This window comes from Ovis canadensis, chromosome 4 (assembly GCF_042477335.2).
Source record: "Ovis canadensis isolate MfBH-ARS-UI-01 breed Bighorn chromosome 4, ARS-UI_OviCan_v2, whole genome shotgun sequence".
NCBI classification, from domain to species: Eukaryota; Metazoa; Chordata; class Mammalia; order Artiodactyla; family Bovidae; genus Ovis; species Ovis canadensis.
In genome coordinates, this window is record NC_091248.1 from 63251560 (window position 1) to 63278372 (window position 26813).

Sequence of the window (26813 nt, forward strand, 5' to 3'; positions counted from 1 at the left end):
GATGACTGAACAGATAGGACTTGTTAAAATGTATGAAAATGTAGAGCTAAATAGAAAAAACATACACAAAATATTAACATAAGTTATCTCTGGGTTTAAACATGATGCTTCCTTTATTCTTTTTAATTTTTTAGAGGAGTAATTAAGATAATCTAACTTAATTCTAAAGGCAAGTTCTTGCGGTAAAAAGTTCAGTAATGAAATACACATGGCAAAAACTTAAAAGTTCTTCTTCAAATTCAAACCCCTTATCCCACACTTTTTCCCCAGAGATCATCAAGTTAAAGGGTTTCAAAGTTACAGGAGTTAAAAATAAAGTGTTTTAAAACCCTTTCCACATAGCTCACTGTCGTGTTTCTCAACCTTTCTTTTCATTATTTCCCCTCAAAAGTGAAAACTAATTAATTATACATATGTAATATATATTATACTAAAATAATTATTCAATGTAACTGAGCTTAATTTAAATTTAACTTAGTTTTTCCCTAATGACAGATACTAAATACTAAGGAGTAAGATTTGGTGCAGCAGAATTGAACTCTGGAGGGCACTCAAAACCATTGTAATATATGATTGTTTGTATTTATCCTTCTCCCCAAAAAACAGAACTATTTCTTCCTCTTGGGGTCAATACTTCCCTTGTTGAGAATGCATGGTGGACTAGTGTTGTAAATAGACTATCAGTCAAATTAGATTTAGTATGAACCATATTCTCCTTCAAACTTTTCCCTTGGCTTCCTTTATCATATTCCATATGACTTCATTCTCTTGAGGTACTCCCTATGGCATCCTCTGTTACAATGTTTCCTAAACTTAGTGAATGTAAATTATTTTTAAATACACATTCTAATATATGTTTACTTATTTGTTTAAAATGATATATCTGCGGTTGTTGTTTAGTTACCACATCATGTCCAATTCTTTGCGACCCCATGCACTACAGCCCACCAGGCTCCTTTGTTCATGGGATTTCCCAAGAATACTGGAGTGGGTTGACATTTCCTTCTCCAAAATTATAAATTAATACTACTATATTAATAAAATATGTACAATATAAAATGTACAAAAAATAGTTTAAAGGATGAAACTTGAAAAAAGGATGGGTAGAAATTAGAATTGTCTTTTTCCATGTAAAACGATATACACACTTTGGAAAAAGCAGAGCTCTATATAAATCTTATATGTTCCAATTTCAAGGTACATTTCTTTTCTCTCCATAGCCAATTCTACCTATTACTATGGCTTTGACCACCATCCATGAGGTTCAGTTCAGTTCAATCACTCAGTCATGTCTGACTCTTCGTGAACCCATGGACTGCAGCACACCAGGCTTCCCTGTCCATCACCAACTCCCAGAGCTTACTCAAACTGATGTGATGTCATCCAACCATCTCATCCTCTGTCACCTGCTTCTCCTTCTGCCTTCAATCTTTCCCAGCAACAGGGTCTTTCCCAATGAGTTACTTCTTTGCATCAGGTGGCCAAAGCATTGGAGTTTCAGCTTCAACATCAGTCCTTCCAATGAATATTCAGGACTGATTTCTTTTAGGATGGACTGGTTGGATCTCCTTGCAGTCCAAGGGACTCTCAAGAGTTTTCTTAAACACTACAGTTCAAAAGCATCAATCCTTCAGCACTCAGCTTTCTTTATAGCCTAACTCGCACATCCATACATAACTACTGGAAAAAAAACCATAGCTTTGACTGGATGGACCTTTGCTGGCAAAGTAATGTCTTTGCTTTTTAATATGCTGTCTAGGCTGGTCTAGGTTTTCTTCCAAGGAGTAAGCGTCTTTCAATTTCATGGCTGCAATCACCATCTGCAGTGATTTTGGAGCCCAAGAAATAAAGTCTGCCACTGTTTCCATTGTTTCTCCATCTATTTGTCATGAAGTGATGGGACCGGATGCCATGATCTTAGCTTTCTGAATGTTGAGTTTTAAGCCAACATTTCACTCCCCTCTTTCACTCTCATCAAAAGGCTCTTTAGTTCTTCGCTTTCTACCATATGGGTGGTGTCATCTGCATATCCGAGATTACTGAATTTTTCCCGGCAATCTTGATTCCAGCTTGTGCTTCATCCAGCCCACCATTTCTCATGATGTACTCTGCATATAAGTTAAATAAGCAGGGACATCTCCCAAATTTATGTCTCCAGTGGATGCCTCTTCTGAGCTCCAGACTCATATATTAACTGAATCTTCCTTTGACTGTGCCATGAGCACTTGAATACTGAACATATCTTCCTTGTTTAACGTGCTTCTCAGTTTTTACGGTCTCAAGTGAAGTTTACTGCTATCCACCAGAACTCTTGTCAAAACTGAATATACAATATCAGCCTTGACACCTTCTTCTCTATCTCACCACTTCTAATCTATCACTAAGATGTGTTGGTGTTATCTCCTGAATAATTCTCAAATCAATGCAACTGTCTCCATTTTTACTGCCATCAATGTAAATTATTGCTGTAGGCTGTTCTGTCTTGACAAAATTCATATGTTGAAGTCCTAACTGAAACCAACCATACATGAAAACGTAATTATATTTGGAGATTGGGTCTTTAAAGAAGTAATTAAGTTAAAACAGTCATTAGGGTGTCCTTATAAGAAGAGAAAATCTGAAACACAGACACATACAGAAGGAAATGATGTAGAGACACAGGGAGAAGGCAGCTCTATGGACATTTGTCTACAAGTCTTTGGATATATTCTTTCATTTCTCTTGGATTAACAACTAGGGACTTATTGCTAAGTCATTTAATACATATATGTTTAACTTTTTAAGGAAAAGCCAAATTGTTTTCCAAAGTGGTTGTACAATTTTACATTTCCCTTCAGCAGTATATGAGAGTTACAGTTGTTCCATATCCTCATCAATACATGGTATGTTCAGGTCTTTCAACTTTTAGATATGTACTTAAATGACAAACATCATTTTAACTTTTCACTTCCAAACTGGAAGTTTTTATTTCTTTTTCTTTCTCATTGCACTAGTTAAGAAAATGTTAAGCAGAAGTAATAAGAGCACAGAGAATACTTGTCCTCCTACCTGATCATTTCTTAACGGTCACTTGTCATTTTTTTATTCCATCTTTACTTCTAAAACCTATGCAGGTATTCTAGATTCTTTATCAATTAATTCTAACATCTGAAGTCCATAGCATCCTTCAGAAGTTCTTTAGGAGTCTAAAACCTGTTTTGCATTGTGTTTATTTTTCCTGCTGACTCTCAATCACAGATTCTAGTCTATTTATATGACTGGTGATTTTCAACTATGAGCTCATAGTTGGATGACCTTAACGTGGAGAATTCCAACAGCTAAAACTAGAAATGCTTTCCTCTACAGAGGATCTGTACTTGCTTTTTGGAGAGTAGGTACTGTTACCAGCCAAGGAACATGTTAGCCAGCGTCATAGGTCTTAAGATCTCAGGAGGTGTAATCCAAGGTTCATTCCCACCATTGCTAGAGACCCAGAGCTTAGTGGACTGACCCCATCATTGACATGAACATTTGACTTCAGAGCAACTTCAGCATTTACAATGACTTAGAGCTTACAGATCTCCACTACAGTTTCAACTACTTTATCTGCTTATGCGTATCTATATATGCATATGACCCTCAGAGATTCCCTTACTTTTGGCAGGGCCAAAAGTGCATTAAACATTATGCTTTTCTAACATCTAAAATTTGTTTTAGCAGGGAGAGGGCTCTTAAAAATAACTCATCCTCCATGGAAGCAACCTAGATTCCCATCGGCAGGCAAATGGATAAGAAAGCTGTGGTACACATACACAATGGAATATTACTCAGCTATTAAAAAGAATACATTTGAATCAGTTCTAATGAGGTGGATGAAACTGGAGCGTATTATACAGAGTGAAGTAAGTCAGAAAGAAAAACACAAATACAGTATGTTAACACATATATATGGAATTTAGAAAGATGGTAACGATGACCCTATACGCAAGACAGCAAAAGAGACGCAGAGGTAAAGAACAGACTTCTGAACTCTGGGAGAAGGCAACAGTGGAATGATTTGAGAGACTAGCACTGAAGCATGTATATTATCATATGTGAAACAGATAGCCAGTCCAAGTTTGATGTATGAGACTGGGTGCTCAGGGCTGGTGCACTGGGATGACCCTAAGGTATGGGATGGGGAGGGAGGTGGGAGGGAAAGTCAAGATGGGGAACACATGCACACCCATGGCTGAGGCATGTGAATGTATGGCTAAAACCACCAACATATTGTAAAGTAATTAGCCTCCAATTAAAATAAATTTTTTAAAAGATCAAAAAAGTAAAATGTATTTATATCATGAAAAAATAAATAAAAAATAACTTGTCCTCAAGATGGTAAAGCAAAAATCTTCTAAACCTTTACAGATAAGAGTATTTATTGATAACAAATGACTTAAGACAGGTAAATTGGCTTACTGCCACTTGTTTTTTTTTTTTAATCAAATTGGGATGTCACTGATAAATGAGTTAAACATTTTGCTCATTTTTCTCTCTAAAAATATTTCATATTTGGGTATCCTAAAATTTTTTTGAGTCTTAAATGCTATTATCAAATTATTTAATACATTAAAAAGGGCAAAAGAAAACACATTCTTTTTCATAGTTAAAATCCTTGTTAGTACTACAGCTGCTCAAAATGCTATAGTACCAAATATAGCCTAATGCACCCTACACACATGATTAAAGGATTCTGTTCAATGATTAAAAAAAAAAAGCTGCCTTAGAAAATAAAGGTATCATATCTACACCCCCACATACAAGCTAAACTGGCTTAATTATGCACTTAAGAATCTACAACCTGTTTGCTACTGTTTGGATCATGAATGATTTGTCAATACCTTGGTACACTCACTTTCAAACAAAGTGCTACATATAATATTGATGAGTATATAGCGATACTAGAACTTTTTAACTTTAAAAGTTTTAAAAGTTTTTTAAAAGCTGCCAAAATTGAATTTTTGATGTCTAATCAACAGTCTAGAAATCTTGTTAAACTGAGAAGATATATCCATTCAACTAACCTTTGGAAATAAAAATAATAAGAGAAAAGAAGTATCTTGCACAGTTAAATCATATAAATAATTAATATAACTGTAAGCATAATTGTCTTTTCAAATTTACAGAATGAACTGAAATTAACAGACTAATTTTACAAGCTAACCAGAACATTCATAAATTAAGCAGAAGCAGAATTAGTTATCTTAATTAAGGAAAAGTTTTCAAAAGGCTCTACATTAACTATATATTCTTAAGATTTGTTATACCTGATATAATTGGCCCAATTTTATTTTATACTCAATGTATTTATGCCCCTTTTATACTACAATGTATTATTTATAGCATGATGAACATTTACTGCAAAACATTCTGAACTAATATAGCATCCCAGAAACTATGTATAGGTCTATCAACTGAAATCAGATACCATAGCAGACAACAAAGCACATTTGGCAATATTAACTTCAAAACTAAAAGTTTTAAAAGTAAACCCATTTTTTTTTGCCTAATAAAAATATAAACAATTTAACAATTCTCATAAAATCTCACAGAACTGAATGAAGGAAAATCATCATCACAGTTTCTACAACTACAGAATTACCAAATGTTAGATCATAAACTCGTGATTCTTTAGTGAAGTGAGACATGTAATCATGACACATTTATAGTGAATCCTTGCTATTGTCTTATTTAAGGAAGCAACAATTCTTAAATTTCTGACACTCAGCATAAATTAATATACTTGCATATCATGTTATCAGAACTGTTAAAAAAAAAACTGACCTTCGTGCACACTACAGTTCTTTGTTACCATGCACATGGGAAATTTCTAACCCCTAAATAATCTAACTTTTAAAGTTTAAAAAAGATTGAAATAAAAATTAGGATAGCAAATTATTGATCCAATCTCTGAATTAAGTCTACATTATCTAATTTTCCCTCAGAAAACCTCAGTTCAATGGGTAATATTATCACCCTCATTTGATATCTCACATTCTGAAACCTTATAAGACCTACCCAAGGTTGCATAATCAACAAAGGAAATCTCAATTCTGAATGATACTAAAGTCCAAGGACCCAGTTCTTAATCACTGTATTATACTTCCTTTAACATTCCTTGACTTGATGTTCAGAAAGGTAACCTTTAAATTAAATATCTGGCTATCCAAATGATTAAAAAAAAAGAAAAAACTATCCTTAATCCAATAAAAATTATTTTAGAATATTTTAAGATTTTTTTAACCACTTGTATTGACTGTAAGAGATAAATTTTAAATAATGAACAAGGCAAGGCAGTTAATTTTTTTCATATAAAGTCTTAGAAACTTAACTAATCAAGTCTTTCCTATAACTATATTTTTTAAAATTCATAGGAAATACAAAATAAATCAATGACATACCACTACACACCTACTAAAACAGCTGAAATTCAAAACACTGACAATATCAAATGCTGACAAAGATGTGGAGCAATAGGAACTTTGTTTCTTCGCTAATAGATAAGTAAAATAATACAGCCACGATGACAGATAGTTTGGCAGTTTCTTACAAAGCTAAAAATATTCTATAATATACAGCAATCATGTGCTCTGGTATTTACTCAAATCAGCTAAAAGTTTATATGCACACAAAAATCTGCACATGAACAATTTATAACAATTGAAATCATAATTGTCAAAAAAATGGAAGTGACAACACATCCTTCAATAGGTGAATAGGTAAATAAACTAGGTCTATGGACAAAGTAAAATATTATTCAGTGACTAAAAGAAATGAGGGATCAAGCAACAAAGACATGAAGAAAGCTTAAATGCATATTCCTAAGAGAAACCAGTGTGAAAGGCAACCAACTGTATGATTCTGATTATATGATATTCTATAGAAGATAAAACTCTAAAGACAGAAAAAAGATCAGTGGTTGCCAGGGGTTACGAGAGAAGTGTGGAAAGGATGCAAAGGTGCAGCACCGAGTATTTTTAAGTGTACATTTTTTGAATGATACTATACACCCACTAGATCATAGAAAAAGCAAAAAATATCTACTTCTGCTTCACTGACCACACGAAAGCTTTGACTACGTGGATCACAACAAGCTGTGGGAAATTCATAAAGAAATGGGAATATCAGACCACTTTACCTGTCTCTTGAGAAACATATATGCAGGACAAGAAGCACCAGTTAGAACTGGACATAGAACAATGGATTGGTTAAAAACTGGGGAAGGTATATATCAAGGCTGTATACTGTCACCCTGCTTATTTAATGTACATGCAGCGTATATAATGTGAAATGCCAGGCTGGATGACTCACAAGCTGGACTCAAGACTGCAGGAAGAAATATCAACAACCTCATATATGCAGATGATACCACTTTAACGGCAGAAAGCAAAGAACTAAAGAGCCTCTTGATGAAGGTGAAAGAGAAGAGTGAAAAAGGTGGCTTAAAACACAACATTAAAAAAACAAAAATCACGTCATCTGGTCCTATCACTTCATGGCAAAATAGATGGGGGAAAAGTGGAAACACTGACAGATTTTCTATTCTTGGGCTCCAAAATCAGTGTGGATGGTGATGGCAGCCATGAAATTAAAGGATGCTTGCTGGGCTTCCCTGGTAGCTCAGTGGTAAAGAATTTGCCTACCAAAGCAGGAGACACAGGTTCGATCCCTGATCCGGGAAGATCTCACATGCAGTGGGACTTGTGCCACAACTACTAAGCTTGTGCTCTAGAGTCCAGGAGCTTCAACAACTGAAGCCCATGTGCCCTAGATCCCAGCTCCACAATGAGAGGAGCCACTGCAATGAGAAGCTCACACACCACAAGAGAGTAGCCTCTGCTCACCACAACTAGAGGAAAGCCTGTGCAGCAATAAAGACCTAGCACAGCCCAAAATAAAAAATTAAATTATTTTTTAAAAAATGATGCTTGTTCCTTGGAAGAAAAGCTGTGACAAACCTAGACAGCATATTCAGAACCAGAGGTATCACTGATCCAACAAAGGTCTGCAGTCAAAGCTATGGTTTGCCAGTAGTCATGTAGAGATGTGAGAGCTGGACCATAAAGAAGGCTGAGCACCCAAGAATTGATGCTTTCAACTGCTGTGCTGGAGAAGACTCTTAAGAGTCCCTTGGACAGCAAAGAAATCAAACCAGTCAATCCTAAAGGAAATCAATCCTGAATATTCACTGGAAAGACTGATGCTGAAGCTGAATCTCCAATAATTTGGCCATCTGATACAAACAGCTAACTCACTGGAAAAGACCCTGATGCTGGGAAAGACTGAAGGCAAGAGGAAAAGAAGGCAACAGAGAATGAGATGGTTGGATGGCATCACTGACTTAATGGACATGAGTTTGAGCAAACGCAGGGAGTTGGTGAAGAACAGGGAAGCCTGGTACGCTACAGTTCATGGGGTTGCAAAGTGTCGGACATGACTTAGCAACTGAACAATGAACAACAATCATGGTGGAGACAGGAAATTACATATTTGCATAATGCCTTATGCATCCTGCATTGGTGTGGTACATTTGTTACAACTGATGACTATGAGTCCAGGAGAATGATAAATGACAGAAGGGAAACTTTACAATATAAAAAAATAATACATTAATGTGCTTTATAGGAAAAACTAACAATTGAATGGAACATATCATCTTCACAGAAGACATTATATGACAGTTTAATAATCACTAATTAAATCTCTCATACACCAAAATTTTCATCTTACTCTCTATCAGGACATTGAAAACTTTTTAATTAATTAATTTATTTTAATTGGAGGCTAATTACTTTACAATATTGTGGTGGTTTTTGCCATACGTTGACATTAAATCAGCCATGTGTGTAAATGTGTCCCCTATCCAGAACCCCCCTCCCACTTCCCTTCCCATTCCATCCCATCCCTCTGGGTTGTCCCAGTGCACCAGCTTTGAGTGCCCTGTTTAATGCATCGAACTTGCACTGGTGATCTATTTCACATCATTTGTATGACAGAAAATGGGAAATTACTATATGCAGTTCAGGAATTAGTCTATAAATAGTATCATTTAGCAACTACTCAATAAACAAACATGCAAAGAAAATCTGTGGCTATCAAGAAATACATATTCTTTTAGCTATTTGACATGTAGTCTCTCTGTAAGACAGGAACACAAATAATAACGGCTCATTATCTTTCAGTATTCCTTAATAAAGAGACAAAAATACTTTCATTTAGACATACCTTATCTATTTCTTCAATGAAACAAATGTGAGAGACAGGATCCCTCTTCTTGGCTAATATTTTTTGTAGATGTTGCACCTAAAAGGAAGGAAAAGAAGGAAAACATATATAACTGAGAATTTTCAAAGTTAACAAGCATGGAGTACAGGTACTAGAAACAGTCAGTCAGTTCAGTCGCTCAGTCGTGTCCGACTCTTTGCAACCCTATGAATCGCAGCACACCAGGCCTCCCTGTCCATCACCATCTCCCGGAGGTCACTCAGGCTCAACGTCCGTCGAGTCAGTGATGCCATCCAGCCATCTCATCCTCTGTTGTCCCCTTCTCCTCCTGCTCCCAATCCCTCCCAGCATCACAGTCCTTTCCAATGAGTCAACTCTCCGCATGAGGTGGCCAAAGTATTGGAGTTCAGCTTCAGCATCATTTCCTCCAAAGAAATCCCAGGGCTGATCTCCTTCAGAATGGACTGGTTGGATCTCCTTGCAGTCCAAGGGACTCTCAAGAGTCTTCTCCAACACCACAGTTCAAAAGCATCAATTCTTCGGCGCTCAGCTCTCTTCACAGTCCAACTCTCACATCCATACCTGACTACTGAAAAATCATAGCCTTGACTAGACGGATCTTTGTTGGCAAAGTAATGTCTCTGCTTTTGAATATGCTATCTAGGTTGGTCATAACTTTTCTTCCAAGGAATTAGAGTCTTTTAATTTTATGGCTACAATCGCCATCTGCAATGATTTTTGAGCCCAGAAAAATAAAGTCTGACACTGTTTCCACTGTTTCCCCATCTATTTCCCATGAAGTGATGGGATCAGATGCCATGATCTTCATTTTCTGAATGTTGAGCTTTAAGCAAACTTTTTCACTCTCCTAGAAACAGTAAGGGAAGGGAAAAAGCATTTTGCTAGAGCCCTTACATACATTATAATTAGTAAAGTAGGTATTTTAAATTTTCAGAGATTTTTAAAAAGCTGCCCAAGATCACACAACTTTGAATAACTAAGAATTAACCCACAGCTCAGCAGGCAGATTCTGGCTGCAATGCAAGGACACAGGAGACGCAGGTTCAACCCCTGGGTCAGGAAGATTTCTGGAGGAGGAAATGGCAACTCAATCCAGTACAGAGGACTGTCCCATATTTCTCAATCATCAACAGAGGAGCCTACTGCACTATAATCCAAAGGGTTGCAAACAGTCAAATACAACTAAGCACACAGCACGCTAACTCATAATTAATACTATTTTTAACTCTCTCAAATATTTACCTGACCACAAACAGTAAAAATATGATCGACAAGTTTCTCCATATTGGTCCACAGGGAAGCACGAAAAGCTGCAGTGTTCCCTGGAGTTGGCATGGTAGATCGTCCAGGTCCCCCTGTTTATGAGACAAAAATCAAGCAAAATAAAATCTTTCAAATATAACAAAATGTATGCTATTATGAAAAAAGCACATATAGGCTACCAAATGAGAAGTTCCTTTATGAAGAAATAATAATTTATCATGAGTGATATAAAACAGAATCTTAAACTTTTGTTTTTAAGAAAGGAAATAAAATGACACAGACACACAGACATACACACACACACCACCACCACCACCACCACACACACCCAACAAGGATAATACAGAAAACGGGAATTCCCTGGAGAAGGAAATGGCACCCACTCCAGTATTCTGGCTTGGGAAACCGCATGGACAGAGAAGCCTGGCAGGTTACAGTCCAAGGGGTCACAAAGAGTAAGTCACGACTAAGTATGCATTCACTAACACTCTCCACAAAAAGAACAAGATACTGCAGTTTAGATATCTCGTTTGTTAAATGAAAGTATAATCTTGACTCTATAAATTATTTGATAAATGTAACATTCTATAAATATTTTTAATTTGAATATAGTTCATTTATTCTATAATTGTTTATAGCAGTTTTTCCCCCCAATCAGAATAGCTCTCCATTATAAAATACTCTTAAAGGGAACCTTAAAACCCCTGCAAATTAAGACTATGCTCCCATTTTCTGTGACTTATTCTCTTCCAACAACACAAGAGAAGACTCTACACATGGACATCAACAGATGGTCAACACCGAAATCAGACTGATTATATTCTTTGCAGCCAAAGATGGAGAAGCTCTATACAGTCAACAAAAACAAGACCAGGAGCTGACTGTGGCTCAGATCATGAACTCCTTATTACCAAATTCAGACTTAAATTGAAGAAAATAGGGAAAACCACTAGACCATTTACGTATGACCTAAATCAAATCCCTTATAATTACACAGTGGAAGTGAGAAATAGATTTAAGGGCTTAGATCTGATAGATAGAGTGCCTAATGAACTATGGAATAAGGTTCGTGACATTGTACAGGAGACAGGGATCAAGACCATCCCCATGGAAAAGAAATGCAAAAAAGCAAAATGGCTGTCTGGGGAGGCCTTACAAATAGCTGTGAAAAGAAGAGAGGCGATAAGCAAAGGAGAAAAGGAAAGATAAAAGTATCTGAATGCAGAGTTCCAAAGAAGAGCAAGAAGAGATAAGAAAGCCTTCTTTAGCAATCAATGCAAAGAAATAGAGGAAAACATCAGAATGGGAAAGACAAGAGATCTCTTCTAGAAAATTAGAGATACCAAGGGAACATTTCATGCAAAGATGGGCTCAATAAAGGACAGAAATGGTCTGGACCTAACAGAAGCGGAAGATATTAAGAAGAGGTGGCAAGAATACACAGAAGAACTGTACAAAAAAGATCTTCATGACCCAGATAATCATGATGATGTGATCACTAATCTAGAGCCAGACATCTTGGAAAGTGAACTCAAGTGGGCCTTAGGAAGCATCACTACGAACAAAGCTAGAGGAGGTGACGGAATTCCAGTTGAGGTGTTTCAAATCCTGAAAGATGATGCTATGAAAGTGCTACACTCAATATGCCAGCAAATTTGGAAAACTCAGCAGTAGCCACAGGACTGGAAAAGGTCAGTTTTCATTCCAATCCCAAAGAAAGGCAATGCCAAAGAATGCTCAGACTACTGCACAATTGTACTCACCTCACATCCTAGTAAAGTAATGCTCAAAATTCTCCAAGCTAGCCTTCAGCAATATGTGAACCGTGAACTCCCTGATGTTCAAGCTGGTTTTAGAAAAGGCAAAGGAACCAGAGATCAAATTGCCAACATCTGCTGGCTCATGGAAAAAGCAAGAGAGTTCCAGAAAAACATCTATTTCTGCTTTATTGACTATGCCAAAGCCTTTGACTGTGTGGATCACAATAAACTGGGGAAAATTCTGAAAGAGATGGGAATATCAGACCACCTGACCTGCCTCTTGAGAAATCTGTATGCAGCTCAGGAAACAACAGTTAGAACTGGACATGGAACAACAGACTGGTTCCAAATAGGAAAAGGAGTACATCAAGGCTGTATATTGTCACCCTGCTTATTTAACTTATATGCAGTGTACATCATGAGAAACGCTGGACTGGAAGAAGCACAAGCTGGAATCAAGGTTGCCAGGAGAAATATCAATAATCTCAGATATGCAGATGACACCACCCTTATGGCAGAAAGTGAAGAGGAACTAAAAAGCCTCTTGATTAAAGTGAAAGAGGAGAGTGAAAAAGTTGGCTTAAAGCTCAACATTCCGAAAAAGAAGATCATGGCATCCGGTCCCATCACTCCATGGGAAATAGATGGGGAAACAGTGGAAACAGTGTCAGACTTTATTTTGGGGGGCTCCAAAATCACTGCAGATGGTGACTGCAGCCATGAAGTTAAAAGACGCTTACTCCTTGGAAGAAAAGTTATGACCAACCTAGATAGTATATTCAAAAGCAGAGACGTTACTTTGCCGACTAAGGTCCATCTAGTCAAGGCTATGGTTTTTCCTGTGGTCATGTATGGATGTGAGAGTTGGACTGTGAAGAAGGCTGAGTGCTGAAGAATTGATGCTTCTGAACTGTGGTGTTGGAGAAGACTCTTGAGAGTCCCCTGGACTGCAGGGAGATCCAAACAGTCCATTCTGAAGGAGATCAACCCTGGGATTTCTTTGGAAGGAAGGATGCTAAAGCTGAAGCTCCAGTACTTTGGCCACCTCATGCAAAGAGTTGACTCATTGGAAAAGACTGTGATGCTGGGAGGGATTGGGGGCCGGAGGAGAAGGGGACAACCGAGGATGAGATGGCTGGATGGCATCATGGACTCGATGGATGTGAGTCTGAGTGAACTCCGGGAGATGGTGATGGACAGAAAGGCCTGGCGTGCTGTGATTCATGGGGTCGCAAAGAGTTAGATACGACTGAGCGACTGAACTGAACTGAACTGATCCTGTTTCCTCATACCTGACATCCCATGAAGGGATATGACATATCTGATTTTCTGCTTAATTTCAGATAATGTCATTTCACTGTTTTCCACTCACAAATGGGTTGAGGCCTTGCAGATCTGAAGCAGAATCAGTAGAAATATATTGGTACTTACTCAAAATAAAGTAAGGTCTTAAAAGCCACAAAAGCTAGAAAAGAAATAAGAATTTTGGATACCTGTTTTTTTCTTTTGGGGGATCTTCAGGCCTTTAACATAAATAGTGAACAAACCAGAATCTTAAAAGTGTAGAGGAAGAGAATATTTTTTAGTAAAACAAGGGAGAAGATCACTATTATGGGTGAGAGTTTTAAATATAAGTTTGCACCCCCAAAGCCACAGATATATAATAACCTCATGAAAGTGTGACCAGGAATACTAGCATAGGTATCAGCCTCCAACACATGTGAGTGAAAACTTATCACGTATTTTTGAATCCATTTGAATATGCCCCAGCTCACCAGTCTGTCAAAAGAAACAAAAACTCAGTAACAGTAACTCAGTAATGGGAAAGAGAACATTTCCTATTCCATGATATTCTACAGGAGCCATGAATTTCTATCATTCAAAAACTTGGGAAACCACCTCTTGTCTTTAGTTCTTCATCATACCAGGTTTTGATGTTCCTTGTTATTTAGAAGCAAGCTTGTTTTATACATATATACACATACACAAAAATTAATATTGTGTATAACTGAGTCAACTTGTTGTGCATCTGAAACATTGTAAGTCAACTACACTTCCATAAAATATGTACATTTATAAAAAGAAAGGATCTTGGACACAGGCAGATTCAAGTCACCAAGTATAGTTCTAGCCTTCTCAGAAGTGATCTTACTTGGGCTATGTTCTTTATTTGTGCTTGACCTAAAAGTGCAAAGTATAGGGACAGTAACTATGGCACATTAATCAAGAGAGTTTGGTTTCAGGTTATTACCTGCTGCATATGTATGTGGTTAGATTTACTATTCAGCATGTTGCTGGTATGAAGAAGAAGTCCCTTAATGAAGCCATGTAGGAATGAAAGATGTCCTAGCCATTATGTTCTTAGGAATGTTCCCGTATTTGTTCAGACTTCAGTTATGTTCTATGTACAACTAACACTTATAGTTTCAAAAATGCAGATTTTTCTTTGTATCTTGTCTTCATAATAAGGAAATAACTTACTAAATCATATAAATTGATATATGATGTGTCTAACAAATGAAGAAAGTATTTCTTCCCCCCTTCAAAAAAAAGGAATTAATAAAAATGGTTTCCTAGAAGGGGCAGCTGCAGTGGTAGGAAGGAGGACCAGGTGAGAAGAATAGAGATAGAAGCAATGAGTCTCTGTGAATCATACAAATATTTTACATATTTCAAAGTAAATTTAAATTTACAGGAATGAAAAAAGCAAACTCAAACTAAGCACAAATTCAGAAACACATAAAACTAATGGTACGTCAAATCAGTCAGATAACCATACACAGGAAATTAATTATTTCAAGGAATTTTTAATTACAGCATTCTGACTGTAATAAGATACATTTTAGAGGCAAGAAGAGTTGCACGTCTCTTTGCTTAACAGATGTGTTACGTCACTGATCTCTGAAGAAGGCTTTCTTATCTCTCCTTGCTATTCTTTGGAACTCTGCATTCAGATGCTTATATCTTTCCTTTTCTCTGCTTTTCACTTTTCTTCTTTTCACAGCTATTTGTAAGGCCTCCTCAGACAGCCATTTTGCTTTTTTTCATTTCTTTTTCTTGGGGATGGTCTTGATAACTGTCTCCTGTACAATGTCACGAACCTCCATCCATAGTTCATCAGGCACTCTATCAGATCTAGTCCCTTAAATCTATTTCTCACTTCCACTGTATAATCATAAGGGATTTGATTTAGGTCACACCTGAATGGTCTAGTGGTTTTCCCCACTTTCTTCAATTTAAGTCTGAATGTGGCAATAAGGAGTTCATGATCTGAGCCACAGTTAGCTCCCGGTCTTGTTTTTGCTATGTGTACAGAGCTTCTCCATCTTTGGCTGCAAAGAATAGAATCAATCTGATTTCGGTGTTGACCATCTGGTGGTGTCTATGTGTAGAGTCTTCTCTTGTGTTGTTGGAAGACGGTGTTTGCTATGACCAGTGTGTTCTCTTGGCAAAACTCTATTAACCTTTGCTCTGCTTCATTCTGTACTCCAAGGCCAAATCTGCCTATTAATCCAGTTGTTTCTTGATTTCCTACTTTTGCATTCCAGTCCCCTACAATGAAAAGGACATCATTTTTGGGTATTAGTTCTAAAAGGTCTTGTAGGTAGGTCTTCACTGAACTGTTCAACTTCAGCTTCTTCAGCATTACTGGTCGGGGAACAGACATGGATTACTGTGATACTGAATGATTTCCCATGGAAACAAACAGAGATCATTCTGTTATTTTTGAGTTTGCATCCAAATACTGCATTTCAGATTCTTTTGTTGACTATGAAGGCTACTCCATTTCTTCTAAAGGATTCCTGCCCACAGTAGTAGATACAGTGGTCATCTGAGTTAAATTCACACATTCCAGTCCATCAAACTTCACTGATTCCTAGAATGTCGATGTTCACTCTTGCCATTTCCTTTTTGACCACTTTCAAGTTGCCTTGATTCATGGACCTAACATTCCAGGTTCCTATGCAATACTGCTCTTTATGTCATCAAACCTTGCTTCTATCACCAGTCACATTCAAAATTGGGCAGAGTTCCAAAGTATAGTAAGGAGAGACAAGAAACCCTTCCTCAGCAATCAACACATAGAAATAGATGAAAACAATAGAATGAGAAAGACTAGAGATCTCTTCAAGAAAACTGAGAGATACCAAGGGAACATTTCATGAAAAGAAGGGCTCAATAAAGGACATAAATGGTATGAACCTAACAGAAGCAGAAGATATTAAGAAGAGGTGGCAAGAATACACAGAAGAACTGTACAAAAAGATCTTCATGACCCAGATAATCAGGATGGAGTGATCACTCACCTAGAGCCAGACATCCTGGAATATGAAGTCAAGTGGGCTTTAGGAAGCATCACTACAAACAAGGCTAGTGGAGGTGATGGAATTCCAGTGAACCTATTTCAAATTCTGAAAGATGATGCTGTGAAAGCACTGCACTCAATATGCCAGCAAATTTGGAAAACTCAGCAGTAGCCACAGGACTGGAAAAGGTCAGTTTTCATTCCAATCCCAAAGAAAGGCAATGCCAAAGAATGCTCAAACTACCGCACAATTGCACTCATTTCGCATGCTAGTAAAGTAATGCTCAAAATTCTCCAAGCCAGCCTTCAGCAATACGTGAACCGTGAACTTCCAGATGTTCAAGCTGGTTTTAAAAAAGGCAGAGGAACCAATGATCAAATTGCCAACATCCGCTGGATCATAGAAAAACCGAAAGAGTTCCAGAAACACATCAATTTCTGCTTTATTGACTATGCCAAAGCCTTTGACTGTGTGGATCACAATAAACTGGGGAAAATTCTGAAAGAGATGGGGATACCAGACCACCTGACCTGCCTCTTGAGAAACCTGTATGCAGGCCAGGAAGCAACTGTTAGAACTGGACATGGAAACAGACTGGTTCCAAATTGGGAAAGGAGTACCTCAAGGCTGTATACTGTCACCGTGCTTATTTAACTTATATGCAGGGTACATCATGAGAAACGCTGGGCTGGAAGAAGCACAAGCTGGAATCAAGGTTGCCAGCAGAAATATCAATAATCTCAGATATGCAGATGACACCACCCTTATGGCAGAAAGCAAAAAGGAACTAAAAAGCCTCTTGATGAAAGTAAAAGAGGAGAGCGAAAAAGTTGGCTTAAAACTCAACATTTTAAAAACTTAAGATCATGGCATCCGGTCCCATCACTTCATGGCAAATAGATGGGGAAACAATGGAAACAGTGAGAGCCTTTATTTTGGGGGCTCCAAAATCACTGCAGATGGTGACTGCAGCCATGAAATTAAAAGACACTTCTTGGTAGGGAAGTTATGACCAACATAGACAGCATACTAAAAAGCAGAGACATGAGTTTGTCAACAAAGGTCTGTCTAGTCAAGGCCATGGTTTTTCCAGTAGTCATGTGTGGATATGAGAGTTGCACTATAAAGAAAGCTGAGCACAGAAGAATTGATGCTTTTGAACTGTGGTGTTGGAGAAGACTCTTGAGCGTCCTCTGGACTGCAAGGAGATCCAATCAGTCCACCCTAAAGAGATCAGTCCTGGGTGTTCATTGAGGACTGATGTTGAAGCTGAACCTCCAATACTTTGGCTACCTGATGCAAAGAGCTGATTCATTTGAAAGGACCCTGATGCTGGGAAAGATTGAGGGTAGGAGGAGAAGGGGACGACAGAGGATGAGATGGTTGGATGGCATCATCAACTCAATGGACATGAGTGTGGGTAAACTCTGGGAGTTGGTGATGGCCAGGGAGGCCTGGCATGCTGCAGTTCATGAGGTCACAAAGAGTCAGACATGACTGAGCGACTGAACTGAACTGTGTTGCTTCATAGCAATAATGAAACGAGATGCATTTTAGGATGCTGCAAATGAAGTTTCTCTTCACAAACAGAACAATGACAGGTGTGTAATCGGGATTAGAGGTTTTTCCTACTGCTGCTCAGTAAAGGAGAGAGATAAGACAACTCCTCACTAGAAATGAACATGGCTGAAACTCAAATTCTGATATCTATGCAACAATTCTCAATGAAAGAATACAAGGTTTATTGAATAAAAAAGTGATTCTGTACCCACAGCAGTGAAAACAGAAGGTCAACCTGGAACACAATGGGCCAGAGAGTAAAAAAGTGTTTTAAGAACAATGGAGATTAGGAAGCTTCCACAGAACAAATCTGAGAGTATCTGATGGGTCAAAATAATACCAATGATAATAGTTTATAAAATATTATATATTATATATAAAATATATACTATATTATATATAAAATACTAAAGTATATAAAATATAAAGTATATAAAATATTATAAAATATTGATTAAAAAATATTCCCTGAGCTCAAAGTTAAAAACTCAAATGTTTAAAAAGGGTGGGAACTGCTCTTTACAGTAGACTGTCAGTTAATAAGAGCAAAAGACACGACCAGTTCAGTTGCTCAGTCACGTCTGACTCTTTGCGACCCCATGAATTTCAGCACACCAGGCCTCCCTGTCCATCACCATCTCCCGGAGGTTACTGAGAGTCATGTCCATCGAGTCAGTGATGCCATCCAGCCATCTCATCCTCGGTTGTCCCCTTCTCCTCCAGCCCCCAATCCCTCCCAGTATCACAGTCTTCTCCAATGAGTCAACTCTTCGCATGAGGTAGCCAAAGTACTGGAGTTTCAGCTTCAGCATCATTCCTTTCAAAGAACACCCAGGACTGATCTCCTTTAGAATGGACTGGTTGGATCTCCCTGAAATCCAAGGGACTCTCAAGAGTCTTCTCCAACAACACAATTTAAAAGCATCAATTCTTTGGCACTCAGCTTTCTTCACAGTCCAACTCTCACATCCATACATGACCACAGGAAAAACCATAGCCTTGACTAGATGGACCTTTGTCGGCAAAGTAACGTCTCTGCTTTTGAATATGCTCTCTAGGTTGGTCATAACTTTTCTTCCAAGTAGTAAGCGTCTTTTAATTTCATGGCTGCAGTCACCATCTGCAGTGATTTTGGAGCTCCCAAAAATAAAGTCTGACACTGTTTCCACTGTTTCCCCATCTATTTCCCATGAAGTGATGGGACCAGATGCCATGATTTTCGTTTTCGGAATGTTGAGCTTTAAGCCAACTTTTTCACTCTCTTCTTTCACTTTCATCCAGAGGCTTTTTAGTTCCTCTTCACTTTCTGCCATAAGGGTGGTGTCATCTGCATATCTGAGGTTATTGATGTTTTTCCCGGCAATCTTGATTCTAGCTTGTGCTTCTTCCAGCCCAGCGTTTCTCATGATATACTCTGCATATAAGTTAAATAAGCAGGGTGACAATATACAACCTTGATGTACTCCTTTTCCTATTTGGAATCAGTCTGTTGTTGCAACTACCAACTAGTAAAATAATGAAATGAGGAAATGATTATAGGGGGTAAAATGCTATGGGGAACAGGATATTTCACATGGTGCAAAGTTATGCACCCAAAGTTACTTACTAATTACTAAGAAAAGAGTACTTTTACAAGCAGCAATCTGGCATACACTTTAATAACAAACAAGCAACAATGAGACAGACTGACATGATTTTGGGGCTTCCTGATATGATGTAATGGGAAATAGACATCATCTTACCAGTTTTTTACTTTGAATGTAATAATGAAGAAACAATCAGACAAATTCTGAGTGTGGGGTTTGCTGAACATGTTAATGCCATAAAAGGTAAAAAAGATGCTGGTTTTTTTTTTTTATTAAAGCAGAGTATAAACAAGACAACCAATGGAATAGCATAATGGCTAACTGGTTCCAGTTGGGAGGGGAAACAGCCATAAAGAATAGTTTATGGAAATAACTTAAAAATACTGAATGTGGATTACATGCAAAATAATATTAATGTATCAATGCGAAATTTCTTGAGGCTAATGCCTAAGAATGTTACTGGATATGATATACATGCGCAGCTCTTTGCACATGTTAGAATGTTTCACCATAAAATGAGGATTTTAACCTCAAATTGAAAAGAACACATTTCAATTCAAGCTAAGCTTAAAGACTAGGTAGTACAAGAGCCCATCAATGGTTAGAGTCTATCCTACTTTTACAGAGGGCAAGAATCAAGAAAACCAGAGGCTATGTTAGTAAGCTTTTCACTCTAGTTTCTCAACAATTTCAAGTTTAGGCAAGAACTACATGCTTCTTTTTTTCTTCTTTGCCTTGCCCTGTGACTTGTGAGATCTTAGTTCCCTGAACAGGGACTGAACCCGGGCCCCAGCAACGGAACTTCTAAGTCCTAATCACTAGAACACCAAGGAATTACCTACATGCTCCTTTAGTAAAGAGAGGTTATTATTTTTTTACTCTGATAATAGTGGAAAGCAGTAACAAAGAGAAACATTTATGAGTTTAAAATATGAATACTCCTGTTCAAAATCTAGGTCTAATTAATTTTTCAAATTTTTTGCAATGTTGTACAAAGAATATTAAGTAAAAGTGTACATGAACTGGAGAGGTAATACTGAAGCAATATGCAATTATCTTAGATGTTACATAAAGAATGAACTTGTAACAGTGAGGAAAAGGCATGAAGTGCATTTGTAAAAAGTAGAAAATATCAAATTACTGGAATATGTATAGCTTTGTTTTATTATAAAGAATTATAGAATGCATCAACCCACTACTCTTACAATAGGTACGAGCAGAAATAGAAAAAGGTACTGTTTCCTGCCAGCAATTATTTGGAAGAACTGAGGCACCAAAAAAAAACTAAGATCACAGTCACTGGTTCTATTAGTTCCAGTGGCTTCATTTTTCTTGTTTATAGTTGAATACTTAAGGACTTTTATCCTCATACACTCAATACATCTTGCTGAATAAATAAACATAATAAAAAATAATCAACATAGAACACCTGTAAAGGGAGCAAGAATAACTAAAACAAAAAACTGATGCCATTATCCACTGTTTTATGAACCTCAAAAAACAAAATTAAGTGTTTTAAACTAAGTTTTATTAATGAAATAGAAGAAACTAAGAGGTACTCAAAGAAACAATACTTGAGTAACTTCTAGTTAATGGAATAAAATCATTTTCTTGCCTTTGTCTCTTAAAGGACAATGGAAAAAAGAAAAAAAAGGTAGAAAAAAATATCAATTTCTAACAAACAAAGAAATCAATTAAAAACTTCAAACTTTAGACTATGAAGCATATATGCCAAATGCTATAGATAAATCAAAATGAACAAGAAGCAGATAGCTGACATCCTAGATCATTAGCAAGGAACAATCTGCTCCTAAAATCAACTGTAAGAATTTAGATAAGCTATCCACCAATTCTTTGCTTAGAGCGAAAAGGGACAGACATAGATGGGCCAGGAGAGAAGCCAGAAAAATGTTCAACATTGCAGAATAGGGAAGAGAGAAAAGCAGAAAGAGAAACCATTATAAAATGACATTTACAGTGTATGAGAATTATGCACGAAGCAGGGCACCCAAAGCCAGTGCTCTGGGACAACCTAGAGGGCTAGGGTTGGGAGGGACATGGGACAGCGGTTCAGATGAGGGGTACAGATGTATACCTGTGGCCAATTCATGTTGATACAGGGCAAAAACCATCACAATGTAGCAATTATCCTCCAATTAATATAAATTGATTAAAAAAAAGAAGTACCCTCAAGCATAAGGAAACTGAGCTATTTAAAATTCTAAAAGACGATACTGTTAAAGTACTGTACTCTATATGTCAACAAATTTGGAAAATTTAGCAGTGGCCACAGGACTGGAAAAGGTCAGTTTTCACTCCAATCCCAAACAAGAGCAATGCCAAAAATGCATTTGTCCTCCTTTCACACGCTAGCAACGTTATGCTCAAAATCCTCCAAGCTAGGCTTCAGCAGTACGTGAACTGAAATCTTCCAGATGTACAAGCTGGGTTTTGAAGAGGCAGAGGAACCAGAGATCAAATTGACACCATTTACTGGATCATGGAGAAAGCAAGGGAATTCCAGAAAAACCTCTACTTCTGCTTCATTGACTTCATGAAATGCTGACTGTGTGGATCACAACAAACTGCAGAAAATTCTTAACGAGATGGGAGTACCAGACAGTTTACCTGTCTCCTGAGAAATCTGTATGTGGGTGAAGAAGCAACAGTTAGAAGTAGACATGGAACGATGCATTAGTTCAAAATTGAGGAAGGAGTAATACAAGGCTGCGTACTGTCACTCTGCTAATTTAACTTACATGCAGAGTTCATTATGCAAAGTGTGAGGCTGGATGAATCACAAGCTGGAATCAAGACTGTCAGGAAAAATATCAACAACCTCAGATATGCAGATGATATCACTATAATGGCAGAAAGTGAAGAGGAACTAAAGAGCCTCTTGATAAGGGTGACAGAGGAGAGTGAAAAAGCTGGCTTAAAATTCAACATTAAAATACTAAGATCATGGCATCCGGTCCCATCAGTAAGTCAATAAGTGTTACTCACTCAGTCGTATCTGACTCTTTGTAATCCTATGGACTGTAGCCTACCAGGCTCCTCTGTCCATGTGATTTCCCAGGCAAGAATACTGGAATAGGTTTCCGTTCTCTTCTCCAGGGGACTTTCCCAGCCAAGGGATCAAACCTAGGTCTCCTACACTGTACGTGGATTCTTTCCCATCTAAGCCACCGAGAAAGCGCTGATCCAATCACTTCATGGCAAATAGATGAGGAAAAAGTGAAAGCAGTAACAGATTTTCTTTTCCTGGGCTCCAAAATCACAGTGGAGAGTGACTGTAACCATGAAATTAAAAGACGCTTGCTCCTTGGAAGTAAAGCTATGACAAATCTACAGAGCAAATTAAAAAGCAGAGACATCACTTTGCTGACAAAGGTCTGCATAGTTAAAGCTACAGTGTTTCCAGTAATCATGTACAGAAATCAGAGTTGGATCATGAAGGGTGAGTGCTGAAGAACTGACACTTTCAAATTGTGGCTGGAGAAGACTATTGAGAGTCCCCTGGAATGCAAGGAGACCAACCAGTCAATCCTAAAGGAAATTAATCCTGAATATTAATTGGAAAGACTACTGCTGAAGCCCCAATAATCTGGCCACATGATGTGAAGAGCCAATCACTGGAAAAGATCCTGATGCTGAGAAAGACTGAAGACAAAGCAGAAGGAGGCAGCAGAGGATGAGATGGTTAAACAGCATCACAGACTCAACGGACACAAATCTGAGCAAACTCCGAGAGATAGTGGAAAACAGAGGAGCCTGGCAAGCTACAGTCCACGAGGTGGCAAAGAGCTGGATGTGACTTTGCAACTCTACAACAACAAGGTAGGAAAACTATGAAAGGTAAAATGAGGTGAAAGAGGAAAGAAAGAATGTAAGGTTTCCACAAGAAACTGTTTGAATGGCTTTACTGAGAATCAAAATAAGCTCTAGAACGGTTCAAAATTTGAGGCAAGAAGCATTCCAAAATTAATAGGAAATGACAAGATGGTGAAATGTTATTCTAGACAATAAAGATATTACAAAGAAATAAAACTAGAGACCACTACCTAATGAACAGAGAGATAAAACTCAACAAAATATTAGCAATTAAAACCCAAGAATGCTTAAAAGAATTTTATACTATAATCAAGCGGGATTGAAAGACTCAGGAAGAACTGGCCAAAGACGTCCTGGAATTAATCAGTTATATGCAGAGTACATCATGAGAAACACTGGGCTGGAAGAAGCACAAGCTGGAATCAAGACTGCCAGGAGAAATATCAATCACCTCAGATATGCAGATGACACCACCCTTATGGCAGAAAGTGAAGAGGAGCTAAAAAGCCTGTTGATGAAAGTGAAAGAGGAGAGTGAAAAGTTAAAGCTCAACATTCAGAAAATAAAGATCATGGCATCTGGTCCCATCATTTCATGGGGAAACAGTGGAGACAGTGTCAGACTGTATTTTTCTGGGCTCAAAAATCACTGCAGATGGTGATTGCAGCCATAAAATTAAAAGACGTTTACTCCTTGGAAGAAAAGTTATGACCCACCTAGATAGCATATTCAAAAGCAGAGACATTACTTTGTCAACAAAGGTCTGTCTAGTCAAGGCTACGGTTTTTCCAGTGGTCATGTATGGATATGAGAGTTGGACTGTGAAGAAATCTGAGCGCTGAAGAATTGATGCTTTGAACTGTGGTGTTGGAGAAGACTCTTGAGAGTCCCTTGGACTGCAAGGAGATCCAACCAGTCCATCCTAAAGGCGATCAGTCCTGGGTGTTCATTGGAAGGACTGATGTTGAAGCTGTAACTCCAATACTTTGGCCACCTCATCTGAAGAGTTGACTCACTGGGAAAGATTCTGATGCTGGGAGGGATTGGGGGCAGGAGGAGAAGGGGACGACCGAGGATGAGATGGCTGGATGGCATCACCAACTCGATGGACATGAGTCTGAGTGAACTCCAGAAGTTGGTGATGGACAGGGAGGCCTGGCGTGCTGCAACTCATGGGGTCGCAAAGAGTCGGACACAACTGAGCGACTGAACTGAACTGACACCAAGGTTGTAAGAGACAAGGTTCATAAATATAAGTCAACTATTTTCATATATACCAACAATGAACAAGGGGAATTTGAATTTGATAACAAAATACCATTTACATTACTCCTCATTCCAAATGAAATGCGTAGGTATAAACAGGGCTTCCCTGGTAGCTCAGATGGTAAAGCATCTGCCTACAATGCAGGAGACCCGGGTTCAATCCCTGGGTCAGGAAGATCCCCTGGAGAAGGAAATGGCAACCCACTTCAGTATTCTTGCCTGGAGAATTCCATGGAGCGAGGAGCCTGGTAAGCTACAGTCCATGGGGTAGCAAAGAGCTGGACACGACTGAGCAACTTCACTCAGGTATAAATAAACCTAACAAAATATAGACAAAAACTATATGAGGAAAACTAGAGACCTCTGATGATAAAAATCAAAGAGTAAATATATAGAGAGATATTCCATGTTCACAGACAGAAGAAACAATATTATGAAGATGTCAGTTCTTTCCAACTGCATCTACAGATTCAATGCAATCAAAATCTGAATTCTAGAAAAAAATTTTTCTTCTATCAACAAACTGATTCTAAAGTTTATATAGAGGGGAAAAAAATCAGAACAGCTCACACAATATTGAAGAAAAAGAACAAAGTTGGAAGACTGACTAGCCAACTTCAAGACATTCTATAAAGCTTTAGTAATCAACACAATGAGGTAGTATTGGCAAAAGAAGAGAAAAATAGATCGATGGAACAGAATAGTGACTTCCCAAATATACCCACATAAATACAGTCAATGCCCTTTTACAAAGAAGCAAAGGCAATAAATTTGGCAAAGGCAGAATCTTCAACAAATGATGTTGGAATAACTGGGTAACCACATGCAAAAAAAAGAATCTAGACACAGATTAGACACAAACTAAGACCATGGCATCTAGTCCTATCACTATGGCAAATAGATGGGAAAAATGTGGAAACTGTCAGATTTCATTTTTTTGGGCTCCAAAATCAATGCAAACACTGACTGCAGTTGTGAAATTAAAAGATACTTGATCCTTTGGAAGAAAAGCTATGACAAAACTAGACAGCATATTAAAAAGCACTTTGCTGACAAAGGTTCATATAGCCAAAGCTATGGTTTTTCTAGTAGTTATGTATGGATGTGAGAGTTGGACCATAAAGAAGGCTGAGTGCCAAACACTTGATGTGTTCTCCAGCAACTGTGGTGCTGGAGAAGACTCTTGAGAGTCCCTTGGACAGCAAAGAGATCCCACCAGTCAATCCTAAAGGAAATCAATCCTGAATATTCACTGGAAGGACTAATACTGAAGCTGAAACTCCAATACTGTGGCCATCTGACATAAAGAGCTGACTCATTGGAAAAGACCCTGATGCTGGGAAAGACTGAGGGCAAGAGGAAAAGAGGGCAACAGAGGATGAGATGGTTGGATGGCATCACTGACTCAAAGGACATGAGTTTCAGCAAACTCAGGGAGATAGTGAAGAACAGAAAACCCTGGCATGCTGCAGTTCATGGACTCGCAAAAAGCTGGACATGACTTAGCAACTGAACAACAAGGTGACACAGACCTCACATACCTCACCAAAATTAATTCAAAATGGATCACAGACCTAAAAGTAAAAACGTCAAACTGTAACATGCCTAGGAGATAACATATGAGAAGACCCAGACAACCTTGGGTATGGCAATGACTTTCTAGATAGAATACCAAAGACATGATATGAAAGAAATAACTGATAAGCTGGACTTCATTAAAAACTTCTATTCTGGAAGAGACAAATAATCAAATCTGCAACTTGATTTTTCATATAAGGATGCTGAGAATTATCTATATTGATAAATTTATTACCATAAATATTATATAGCAGTCTAACTGAGTCCCTTGGACTGCCAAGAAGATCCAACCAGTCCATTCTGAAGGAGATCAGCCCTGGGTGTTCTTTGGAAGGAATGATGCTAAAGCTGAAACTCCAGTACTTTGGCCACCTCATGCGAAGAGTTGACTCACT

At 37.9% G+C, this 26813-nt stretch overlaps 1 protein-coding gene across 2 annotated transcripts in view; it reads right to left on the bottom strand.

Moving 5' to 3' along the window:
* The window catches only part of COG5 (component of oligomeric golgi complex 5), a 279231-nt gene that overhangs the window by 102988 nt on the left and 149430 nt on the right, over nucleotides 1-26813 (bottom strand). For both annotated transcript variants that reach the window (XM_069587900.1, XM_069587901.1), the window contains exons 9-10: nucleotides 10507-10619; nucleotides 9244-9321 (exon numbers count right to left, since the gene is read on the bottom strand). In XM_069587900.1, the coding sequence (XP_069444001.1) occupies nucleotides 9244-9321; nucleotides 10507-10619 (191 nt within the window). The remainder of the gene's footprint in view (nucleotides 1-9243; nucleotides 9322-10506; nucleotides 10620-26813) is intronic.